We start from the raw sequence: 12753 nt of genomic DNA on the forward strand, positions 1-12753 counted from the left end.
TTATGGGGTCTTTCCATAAAACAAAGCCTCCTCAGTTTTAGAATACAATGTCAGCTTAAGAGTCCCCAATAAAATAAGCTGATTACATGGGACCCTCAGTGATCAGATGTAGGCCTCATGCACACGACTGTTGCAAATTGCGGATCCGCAAAACATGCATGGCGTCCGTGTCTGTTCCGCAATTTGCGGAATGGCATGGACAGCCATTGATATAACTGCTTATTCTTGTCCGCAAAACGGACAAAAATAGAACAGGTTATATTTATTTTGCGGACCACGGAACGGAGCAATGGATGCGGACAGCACACGAAGTGCTGTCCGCATCTTTTGCGGCCCCATTGAAGTGAATGGGTCCGCATCCAAGCCGCAAAACCTGCGGCTCGGATGCGGACCAAAACAACGGTCGTGTGCATGAGGCCGTAATCTGTGTTTAATCCCTTAGACCTCTTTCACATGAGTGTGACGAATTAGGTCCAGATGTGTTCAGGAAAACTCGCACCATTTTGCAAGCAAGTTCAGTCAGTTTTGTCTGCGATCGCGTTCAATTGTTCAATTTTTTTCCACGCGAGTGCAATGCGTTTGGATGCGTTTTTCACATGAGTGATAAAAAAAACACATCTCCTAGCAACCATCAGTGAATAACGCATTGCATCCGCACTTGCTTCCGGATGCAATGCGTTTTTCACTGAAGCCCTATTCACTTCTATGAAGCCAGGGCTGCGTGAAAAATGCCGAATATAGAACATGCTGTGTTTTTCACGCGACGCAGAACTGATGCATGAAAAAAACCTGCTTATGTACACAGACCCATTGAAATGAATGGGTCAGAATTAAGTGCGGGTGCTATGCGTTCACATCACGCATTGCACCAGCACGGAAAACTCGCTTGTGTGAAAGGTGCCTTAGGAAGTCTTTTTAATTTCCCTGCTGTGCCACCATGGTGGAAATTAAGTATTACATAGTGCCCATTGAAATCCATGGACTGTTCATGAAATGCAGTGATATGTTGAGTCCTCCACAGAGAAACCTTCACTATAGGCAGTCTCCATTCGGGTTCCTGAAAGGACCCCCCGTTAACTCAGAACTCCCTAGTAGGGTATTCTTAACCAAACAAAACCTTTAAATAATTTCACTCACCTTTTAATTTCAGAAGCATCACACAGATCACTATTAGTGCAATTAAAAATACGCTAATAGCAATGATGATTGTACTTTTATTCTGCAAAAGAAAGACATTTTAGAATAGTGGTCTAGGGAATCTACCACTTGGTATCTCAAAAAATCTTAGTTTAAAGGTTTTCCTATGGTATGATTTCATTACATACTGATTAGACAGGCTCGGACTGGCCCTCCGGGGAGGCGGGGGATTCCTCAGGAGGCCCCCAGTCTCCTGTGCCTGAGATAAGATGGAGGAGTAATTATTTCTCCATTCTCAGGAGAAATAATTATCGTAACCACTAGGTGGCAGCCTCCTACTGGTGTATATTGTACAGGAGGTCCCGCAGTATCTTCTAAACTTCCCTGGTGCTGGCAGTGAAGGAGGAGAGAACATGTCTAGCCTTCCTCCTGCCCTCCCTGCTGTCAGAAAACTGTGGTTGCCGGAAAGAAGGACTCTTCTGCGGTGCTGGGCTGATTTCTCAGGTGTGTGACAGTAGTGAGCTGTAGGAGACTGTAAGGGGGAAATAGGGGATTTTTTTTATAGCAGACACAGATATATGAATGTGTGCTGCTCTCTGCAGAGTTCAGAGTGGCATTGGGTGGACTCTGCCTATGTCCCCCCAATGCCTCTGCTTTAGGTGCACCCCTATCAGTGCCACAGCTCCAGATGCCCCTACTCTAAATGCACCTCTAATATTGCCTCTTCTCAAGTTGCCCCCCTAATACCTCTGCTCCAGGATCCCCACTATTACCCTGCCTCAGGTGACCCTAATGCTTCTGCTTTAGGTGCACCCCCATAAATGCCCCAGCTCCAGATGCCCCCACTCTAAATGCACCGCTAATATTGCCTCTTCTCCAGTTACCCCTGCTCCAGGATCCCCACTATTGCCCTGCCTCAGGTGACCCTAATGCCTCTGTTTCAGTTATGACCCTCCGTTTGTGCCCTTTGCTCACGTTGCTCCTCTGGCACCTTTGTTTGGGCTTTGTTAAAGGTTATGACCTGCAAAGTGGGTTGGACTTATGACTGAAAAATTCTGCACAGTGCGTCACATTCTCCAGTACTGACACGTATGGTTTATATGGTGGTAGTGATGATATTCCGTATTTACAGGCATCACTGCTGCCATGTAAAGAGATACTGGTGGAGTGGTAGAGGATTTAAAGGGGTTGGGTCCAGGTTTTCAAGTTATACTCTCCACACCATTGGGCATAACTATATGAATAATGGGGTCCGATTCTGCAACCCCCACTGATCCCAGGAATGGATCCTGTTCCCCCTTTTTGATGGTGTGGCAGGTCACACATATGCCCTGCTGCTCCATTCATTCTCTTTGGGACCACTGGAAATAGCCAGTGTTGTACATAGAGAAGGATGGAGAGGCAGGACATATGCTCGACCTGCCACTCAATCAAGAAGGGGGATCAGTGGGGACTCCAGCGTTCAGACCCCCACGGATCACTTAGTTATTCCCAATCCTGTGGATAGAGGATAACTAGAAAAGTAGACACAGGTCCTTTAACAGGCAAACATTTCTATTTTAGTTTGACCTTTAAGGATAGGGAGTGTGAAAAGGTCCAACAGCTATGACACGACAGGTGATAAGTGTCTGATTGATGGGACCTCCATGATTAAGGGAATGTTGTCCTAAAGAGGACCTTTCATCAGAAAATAGTGTGTTAAATTCTTATACGACCTTATGGGGCTGCTCTCACTGATGTCCGGACCCTTTTTTTTTTTTTCAAACGGACCCCCCGTTCGGCCGCTACGCTCTCCGTTAGTTTCGTCGCCTCATATGCAAATGAGGCGACAAAGTTATAGTAGGTGTTGTTCTCTAAGTTGTGGTGGGCGCGGTTATGCTCTCCCTGGCAGCGAGTGCATCCAATCGCAGCGCCCCGCTCTTAGCCAGGGAGAAGGAGCTCAACTTCTCCCGAGATTCGCAAGAACTTGAGCTTCTAGACATCCGGACCGAGCGCCATCTTGGAGTCCCCAGTGCAGAGCATCACGCTGGGGACTGCAAGATGGCGCTCGGTCCGGATGTCTAGAAGCTCAAGTTCTCGCAAATCTCGCGAGAACTTGAGCTCCTTCTCCCTGGCTAAGAGAGGGGCGCTGCGATTGGATGCACTCGCTGCCAGGGAGAGCATAACCGCGCCCACCAGAACTTAGAGAACAACGCCTACTATAACTTTGTCGCCTCATTTGCATATGAGGCGACGAAACTAACGGAGAGCGTAGCAGACGAACGGGGGGTCCATTTGAAAAAAAAAAAAGGGTCCGGACATCAGTGAGAGCAGCCCCATAAGGTCGGTCGTATAAGAATTTAACACACTATTTTCTGATGAAAGGTCCTCTTTAAGACCCTTGTGTACATAGATTAGCGGTAATGTAATTGAATGTCTAAGGACCTCTTTTTTCATGATCAGTGGGTGTTCCAGCAGTCAGACCCCCAGCAATCTGATATTTATCGACTATCTTGTAGATAGGCAATAGGTCATTATGGTAGGACAACCCTTTTAAATATACTGTAGATAATGTGCAATATGAGAGGTTAAGATTTGGTAGATCTCATGCCAGACATTTCTGCTTAAAGGGGTTAAATGGTTTGTCTCACTTCAGTAAATGTCATTTATCATGCAGTTAATACAAGGCACTTACTAATGTATTGTGATTCTCCATATTGCCTCCTTTCCATCACATTATACACAGCACGTATCCGTCGTTATTACCTCCGTGTAATCCAGCAGCGGTGGCCGTGCTTAGACACTATAGGAAAAGGCTGGAAGTGCGCATAGGGCAACACCTTTACCTATAGTGTCTAAGCACGGCCACCGCTGCTGGATTACACAGTGGTAATAACCACGGATACGTGCTGTGTATAATGTGATGGAAAGGATGCAATATGGACAATCAAAATACATTAGTAAGTGCCTTGTATTAACTTTCTCTACATGATAAATGCCAATTGCTGATGTGAGACAACCCCTTTAACCCCTTTAAGTGTGCTACACTTAATAGGGTTAGGCATAAATGTCTTGGTGTGTGCATTGTGTGTTTCCTATGTGTGATTGGTGTGTGCTATATATGATCTATGTATCAGTGGTGTATGTTCAGTATGTGACATATGCATAAGTGGCATGTGACCCATGTATAAGTGTCTTGTGTGCCACATGTGTCCAATTAGTGATTGGTGTGCGCTGCATGTGTCTTGTTTCTGACTGATTTAAGTGCAGGATATCCATATATGTGTAAATTCTGCCACATGTATGTTTGTGCATTTTGCTGTAAATGTCTACCATCATACTTCATCTTGAATATTCCTGTTATCACTGTAAGTGCTCATGAACACGACCGTTGGATGTTTTGCAGTCTGCAAATTGCGGATCCGCAAAACATGGATACCGGGTGTGTACAGAACAGCCGGCCTCTAATAGAACAGTCCTGTCCTTGTCTGTAATACCGACAATAATAGGATATCTTCTGTCATTTTGCCGGCCATGCGGACATACAGACATGGAATGCATAATGAGGCTTTTTTTTTTTGGGTGACCCCATTGAAGCGAAGTGAACTGTACAGACATGAAAAAAAAAAAGAAAGTTAGCATGCAGGAGCCCTAAGGTGGGCCCCCAGAATCAGTTACACTGGTGGGCCCCTAAGTACCCCAGTCCGACACTGTGATTAGATGTCAGAGTTTAACCCCCACCGATCATGAGTATAATATAGTATAGTCTCTTTAGCTTTTCTTCATTAACAGCATCGCCCCCTGCCAGCTGCTATCCCATAAAATTTTTAAGAATCCAATCATTATTATAAATGTAGAGGTGCCGCATTGTCATAAATTCCAATTTAGGGGGCTGTTCAGATGGAGTTTTTTGCAAGCTGAATTTAGCAAAGATCCCATGCCTAAAAGTCAATGACCATCCATGCCGAAATGGCTTCCCATTGTTTTCAATGGTAGGACACGGTTTATAACCATGATCACACCAAGAAAGCGTATGTCCTTACTTGGCACAGTCAAAGCAATAAACCACAGCCTTCCAATGAAAAGAATTGTTGCTGCCTCTTAATGAAAATAATGGTTGGCGGTTCCAGTGGGGCTACACTGTACCAAATTCAGCCTGCAAGACATTTAAATACTACAATCATTAATACATACTTATGCTGTCTTACATACAGTTCAGACACATATGCATATTGGTTGTTACTCTGGGTTCATTAGCAGTAGTGGATTAGTGAAAGGTTAGAAACACGCCTAAGGCCTTGGGTTGATCCCTGATGCTAGTAGTAATGATGCAAAGGGCATAGTATGGGTATGAACCAGAGTATGGGGCCTCCTTATATCCAATATCTGCTGATATTGGCCAGCTACTGACCCATAGAAGACTTGCTATCAGTAATTAATACTATAATCTAACTTGGAGTTTTTTTGGCCCATACTAGATTTTCAGGATAACTTTTGGTACCATGTAGTCAATAACTGTTCCTGAAGTTTTACCTTTTTCAGTAGTGTTGTGACATCTTCATGAAACAAATCTGAGATGCCTACAAATAAAACAAAAAAGTTAAAGTGACAACACCCAAAAAATATATGTTTGCATGACTGTCCCCCAAACACTTATTGTGCCAATGCAGTGACCCAGTGATTCACTGCTAAAGTTATCGAATGGTTCACTGCTAAAAGGTTTAGCAATATGGTTCACTGCTAAAAGGTTTAGCAATATGGTTCACTGCTAAAGCTGTTAAAATGTCAGTGGTACAAATGGATAAAGTGTCTTAACTATGCAATATGTATTCCAAAAGGCTGTATATGGGTAAGAAAAGTTAACTGGCAGTTCTTAGTGATAGTTGCTGGGTGGTGCCAAGAGCGAGGATGTATATGCAGATGCTGGTGTGTAAGCCAGAAAAGCTAAAGCAGGAGAAAATAAATCTCTCCAGGGTGAAACCATTCCTGTGAGGGAAAAGCTGCCAGAAAAGCAACTGTGCTAAGAACCAACCTCTGAGGGAGAACAGAACAGACTCTTTACAGAAGGTGGAGGACCATTAAAAGAGACATTGGTGGACATTTATCAATGACTTTACGCCACAATTGCATCTGTGCACCATAATTTGTGACTTTGTGGTTCTTGGCACAAAAGGGGCATGGCTTCACGACGCTCGCCGAATTTACTATAACTTTCCCCAGCAAGTGGCGGAAGTTATAGTTGAAGTTGGCGTAGACTTCCGTTTTTGGCGCACAACAGGGCAGGGCACAACAGGGCAGAGGTGCGCCTGATTTGTTAAGTGGCTTCTACATTTCTGAATTTGATTTCTGTTTTCTGTATTATTTTGTCGCTAGTCATTTGTTATTTTGTCTCCCTTTTACGAGTACCAATTCGGACCATGCACTTACATAGGAAGGGACTGATGACTAGTTGTGGGCTGCTATTTGGGGTGGATCGTGCAAATAGGTAGGGACAGTGCTTAGGCAGGAGTTCAGGGCTCACTGTTCCCTACCGTGACACATATGGTATGCGTTGGATATTGCAAAATTCATTTATCTTCGTATTTCACATACAGGTAGAAAAACTCAGAGTTTTGTCCATTATGGATTGAACTGTTTATGGACTTGGATTTTTTTTGGCTATACTTTTGAATTAAGGAGACCCCAAAGTTCAGTGTGTGCCTCTGGGGTTATAAGAGTTGCAACCCTCCCAGCCAGGCCTGGGAGAGTGCTGAAGCAAGGTTACTGTAGCTCGGGGTTCGGCAACTATGAACATAAAGGGGCTATGCCAAAACATTGTATTTAAGTCCTACTTAGCTTCTATTTTTCAAATGTTTCTGCTGAGCTCACAAGCATTTATATTAAAGGCGAGAATGTTAACCACTGAGCTATATGGCTCAATGTTAAACTGTTGCAGAAAAACCTTATAGTAGTGTCTCATGTATTAGGTATTCATATACAGGGGCAGTATCATTTTATATTTTTTTTAGTAATTGTAAAAAAAAATGTATGGCACAAATAAATATGTAATTACGAAAAATAATATTTAAAATGATACTTCTGATATATATGAATGCACAATACACTAGAAACTACTACTGAAGTTTTAAGCCATAATATATTTTCAGCAGTTTAACATGGAGCTCTATAGCTCAGTGGTTAAGGTTCTTGCCTTTAATGTAGATGGCTGTTAGTTTGAATCCTGGCAGAAACATTTAAAAAATAAAGGCTAAATAAAACTTAAATGCACAGGGTATCCCCAGCAGTGTAAAGTTTGATCTTATTGAAAAAAAGAATGGAGCAAAACGTAAAATATGATATATCACCTGTGTTAATCCAAGCCCCAAACCACGTCAACCTTTTTAACTTGTGTAAACTTTTGTTGGGAAAGGTGGCAACCCTAACAGAACCCCAGCTCAAGACCTCTATAGGCCGCCCATCCTCAGTCAGTGCTATAAACATCAGGACTCACTTTAGAAAAAACTAACATTTTTTCTGACCCTCATAACTTTTTTATAGTTAATTATACGGGGATAGGTGAGAGCTCCTTTTTTGCGGGACGATCTGTCGTTTTTGACAATACCATTTTGGGGTGTGTATGAATTGATCACTGTTGATTCAATTTTCTTGGTAGATAAAGTGATGAAAAAAATTAATTTTTTTCTTACACCATTCACCATATGGGCTAACTTTTTATTTTATTTTAATAGTACAGGCATTTTTGCATGCGGCGATGCCCATGATGTTATATTTTTTTTTGTTTATTTTTATTTTGGGGAAAGGGGGTGACTTGAATTGTTATATTTTAAAAACTTTTTTTTGTAACTTTTTGTTTGGTCCCCAAGTGGACCACAACTTGATATCAGATTGCAACTGAACTGCGATAGTGATTTCTATACAGAATAATGGAGCAATTTCCATCATTCTGTATAGAAATCACTATATTACAGTTCAGTGTTGCCACCTAGTGGCCTAAACTGGGATATACTAATAATCGCCAGGGGAAAGCGTGCCTCAACAGGAAGCCCGTTTCCGGTTTTTAACACTCTCAGATGCTGTGGTGACATTTCACCATGGAATCTGAGTGGTTAAATGTCCAGGTCAGCATTACCGCAGATCGTGGACATTGGTATAAAACAGCAGGCACCCAGTTGCTATGGCACCCACTCCGCTCCAGGCCAGGCACCATCTTTAATGACCCGACACGTGCCTAACATTTAAGACGGATGTCAGAAAGATGCTAAGGGTCACATGACTAAATGTGTATAGGACAGAGCTTTCTCTATGCACGGATTGCTGAAGCTCGTGGAGGTACTTTGGGAGAGAGGAACTGTGTATGCCTGTGAGCAGCCATGTAAGGGAGGGTCCAGTGGTGTGCAGTGCAGTCCTGGGGTACATGCTGTATGACGACCTGATCCATTGCTGTAGATTTTTGTGAGTGAAGGAACTCCTTGCTGTGAGGGAAGGGGGCATGTGGCATATTCTGGGACAATGAGGGTGAAGATCTGTGTGAGGAGTGTATAACTCTGTGAGGACCGAAATCGATAGAATGTGACTGTGTTGTTAGTACATTATTAGAAGATTTGAGGCCCCAATTTTAATTTTGCCCAGGGCCACATTTTGTCTAAAACCGGCCCTGCCTGCGGGCCAGCATGCAGCACTAATTCCTTAAATTTGTTCATGCAGGAATTTAATATTACACAAGCAAAACCTATAAAAGAGCCGCTTGACTATTACAGGCTATTTACAGTTCTGGTGTCCTGTGATATTGCAGAAACCAGGGCCTAGGGGTATCTACAACCTCTGCTCCTGGAACCGTTACAACTCTGACTGGAATCAAAGGTCCAGTACCTTACCCATCCTACATATGACAAAAATAATGCTGAAATTAGCCAGTAGCCCCCAAATAGCATTTTCTGTGCCCAGAACCAAAGTATGGAAAAATCAGGTCTGCTGCTGAACGTTGTAGGCACTATTTTTGTGGATGTGACTTAATAATATTAAATCATTTAAATCACTAAAACAGGAGGGGTGCGAGGAAGCACTAAAAAAACATTGAACAAAAAATTTAATATTTAAAAAACAAATGAAAGCGGCCAAACTAGAGACCGAGAGATGAATTGCCAAAGAGAGCAAAACTAACCCTAAAATGTTCTTCAATTATTTAAATGGTAAAAAGTATAAATCTGAAGGTGTCGGGCCTTTACAGAGTAATGAGGGGGGAGTTGCTGAGAGCGATGAGGAGAAAGCAAAGCTATTAAATATTTTTTTCTCCAATGTATTCACTGAGGGAAATAAACTGTCAGATGAAATGCATAATGTAAAAGTTAATTCCCCATTAAAAGTGTCCTGTCTGACCCAGGAAGAAGTACAGCGGCGTCTTAAAAAGATTTAAATAGACAAATCGCCAGGATGGCATACACCCCCGTATCCTAAGAGAATTAAGTAATGTTATAGCCAGACCCTTATTTCTGATATCTAAGGACTCTATACTGACAGGGAATGTCCCATAGGATTGGCGCATAGCAAATGTGGTGCCAATATTCAAAAAGGCTACAAAAACAGAGCCGGGAACTATAGGCCGGTAAGTTTAACATCTGTTGTGGGTAAACTGTTTGAAGGCTTTCAAAGAGAGGCTATCTTGGAGTACCTCAATGAAAATAAGCAAATAACGCCATATCAGCATGGCTTCATGAGGTATCTGTTATGTCAAACTAATTTAATCAGTTTCTATGAGAAGGTAAGTTCTAGACGTGACAGCGGCGAATCAATGGATGTCGTATACCTGGACTTCTCCAAAGCATTTGACACTGTACCACATAAAAGGTTAGTATATAAAATGAGAATGCTCGGACTGGGAGAAAATGTCTGTATGTGGGTAAGTAACTGGCTCAATGATAGAAAACAGAGGGTGGTTATTAACAGTACACACTCAGATTGGGTAACTGTCACTAGTGAAGTACCTCAGGGGTCAGTATTGGGCCCTATTCTCTTCAATATATTTATTAATGATCTTGTAGAAGGCTTACACAGTAAAATATAAATTTTTGCAGATGACACTAAACTGTGTAAAGTAATTAACACTGAAGAGGACAATATACAGCTACAGATGGATCTGGATAGATTGTTGGCTTGGGCAGAGAAGTGGAAGATGAGGTTTAACACTGACAAATGTAAAGTTATGCACATGGGAAGGAATAATGCAAGTCACCCGTACATACTGTGACGGTATGCGAGGCGAGGTGGTGGATGATAGGTATGTTTCACCTCGCATGCGCTCTGTTGTGAGGGACTGAACCGGAATCCGACCCGGGTTTTTTCCAGCCTCTAAGGCAGGCTTGGTTCCGGTCCAGAGATTGTGGTCCACTGGAGTTCACCTCCAGGTGGACTTTAAATAAACAGGAAGAGAGCACAACAGGTCTCTCATGTGCTGAGTCTCAGGATTGTAACCTGTGTGGCTGAAGGGAGAGCTATGTTTGGATGCAAGAGAAACTAAAGGTTTGCTTTACCATTTGTGTTGGCGGTGTCGGGGAGCAGCCCCACACCGTATAGTCAGGACATAACTGTATAGCTTAGCGCCGGACGGCAAGGATTTACTTTCTGTTTTGTTTGTTTTCTGCTGTGCAAACCTTTTGGGCTAAATAAACCTGGCAACCAGCCAGACTTTCAAAGAAACTGCCTGCATACGGACTGTCTGTTTTCAGAAAAGGTGATCCCCACCAGCTAATCTCCCACACGTGGTGGACTCAGCGGGCATTTTCTGAAAATGGAGGAAATGTTAAAGGCCCTGCTACAGGCCAATGCAGCTCAGCGGGAATCCAACCGCCAAGTCGCAGAGGCCGCTGCAGCACAACAGGCTGCCCAACAGGAGATGAACCGGCAGTTCGCAGAGGCTCTTGTGGAGCTGAAAAAAGGGTTCGCACCTCCTGCGCCAGGGGAACCAAAATTGGTACGTGCCTCGTATCACCTACAGAAGATGACACCTACTGATGATGTTGAGGCCTACCTTGCGACTTTTGAGAGAGTTGCTGTCCGCGAGGAGTGGCCAAAAGAACAGTGGGCGGGTCTAGTGGCCCCGTTTTTGACCGGGGAACCTCAAAAGGCGTACTTTGATCTCGAACCGGAAAAGGCCCAGGACTATGAGACACTGAAGACGGAGATACTTGCACGCTTGGGTGTCACCATGGCAGTCCGAGCCCAGCGTGTGCATCAGTGGACTTACTCCAGCGGCAAGCCACCCCGTTCTCAAATGTTTGACCTGATCCATCTCACCCGGAAGTGGTTGCAGCCAGAGACCTTGACCGGCCCTCAGATCGTGGAGCGTGTAGTAATGGACCGGTACCTGCGTGCGCTCCCTGCGACATTGAAGAAGTGGGTCGGACAGGGGGACCCCAACACTGCAAACCAGTTGGTGGACCTAGTGGAGAGGTACCTTGCTTCTGAGGACTTGTTGAATCCGTCTATGCCCCACCGTGGAGCGTCTTGGGACGCAAGATCACCCCCAGGATCTGGTAAGACTGTTCCAGGGTTCAAAAGCAGGGGTAATGTTAAGACTGATTTTGCAGCTAATGAGACTGTGGGTCCTAGACCTGGAGACTGGCCAAAGAAGCCAGGAAGGTCTTTGGGACCCTTAAAAGGACTGGGGGTAGAGCACATACAGTGTTATCGGTGCCATGCATTTGGGCATATTGCTGCAAACTGTCCGTTAAGCGATGAGCCTATGCAGTGTGACTATGCTTACAGGAAAAGACACATTTCTCTTTTTGCACAGGTCGCGTGTACTGCAGCATGTTCGAGTCACAACGAGAGACAAATGTGTGCTATCTCTGTGGATGGAAAACCACTCACAGCCCTGCTAGACTCGGGTAGTGTGGTGACACTAATCAGGAAGGATTGTGTAAACCCCTCCAAACTACACCCCAGTACTATCGGGGTCATTTGTATTCATGGGGACACACGGGACTACCAGACAGCAGTGGTCGAGGTTGATACCCCTTGGGGCAGTGTGACACATTCAGTCGGGGTGGTGCCGTCACTGCTTCACGAAGCGTTAGTGGGGAGAGATTTTCCCCATTTTTGGAGCTTATGGGAAGGCAAGGGGAGACTGGTAGATAGAGCTCCCCCTGCTGGGGAGGCACGGGAGCTCTCGCCAGATCCTTTTTTCCAAAGGGAAGGGGACGTTGTTGAGGAAGCGGGAGATCCTCTTCCTTTCCCTGTCTTGGCTGGGGAGCCGGAGGACCGGGAAGCTAGCCCTCAGTTCGAGGGTAATGAACAGGAGAATGTCTCTGACCCTGACAGTGAGAGTAGTCCAAATGTTATGCCAGATTTAGAAGTCAGGAGAGAGGATTTCTGTACCGAACAACTGCGAGATGTCACCCTCATTAGAGCTAGGGAAAATGTTAAGATGGTGGATGGGGAACCGGTGGTCCCTAACTGGGGGGTGTCCTTCCCCTACATGGCCCTCAACAACAATTTACTGTATCAGGTGATAAAACGTGGAGAAGACGAGGTCGAACAGCTACTGGTTCCCAAACCCTTCCGCAGGGTCGTACTAGACCTGGCACATAGTCACGTGATGGGGGGACATCTCGGTGTTGAAAAGACCAGGGAGAGAATCGC

General features: G+C 44.4%; 1 protein-coding gene across 3 annotated transcripts in view; it reads right to left on the bottom strand.

Annotated features, from left to right (window-relative positions):
* The window catches only part of LOC121007039 (T-cell immunoglobulin and mucin domain-containing protein 4-like), a 54506-nt gene that overhangs the window by 5463 nt on the left and 36290 nt on the right, over positions 1-12753 (bottom strand). For all 3 annotated transcript variants that reach the window (XM_040439187.1, XM_040439189.1, XM_040439188.1), the window contains 2 exons: positions 5650-5696; positions 1138-1219 (listed from right to left, as the gene is read on the bottom strand). In XM_040439187.1, the coding sequence (XP_040295121.1) occupies positions 1138-1219; positions 5650-5696 (129 nt within the window). The remainder of the gene's footprint in view (positions 1-1137; positions 1220-5649; positions 5697-12753) is intronic.

Source organism: Bufo bufo, chromosome 1, assembly GCF_905171765.1.
Source record: "Bufo bufo chromosome 1, aBufBuf1.1, whole genome shotgun sequence".
Taxonomy (NCBI): domain Eukaryota; kingdom Metazoa; phylum Chordata; class Amphibia; order Anura; family Bufonidae; genus Bufo; species Bufo bufo.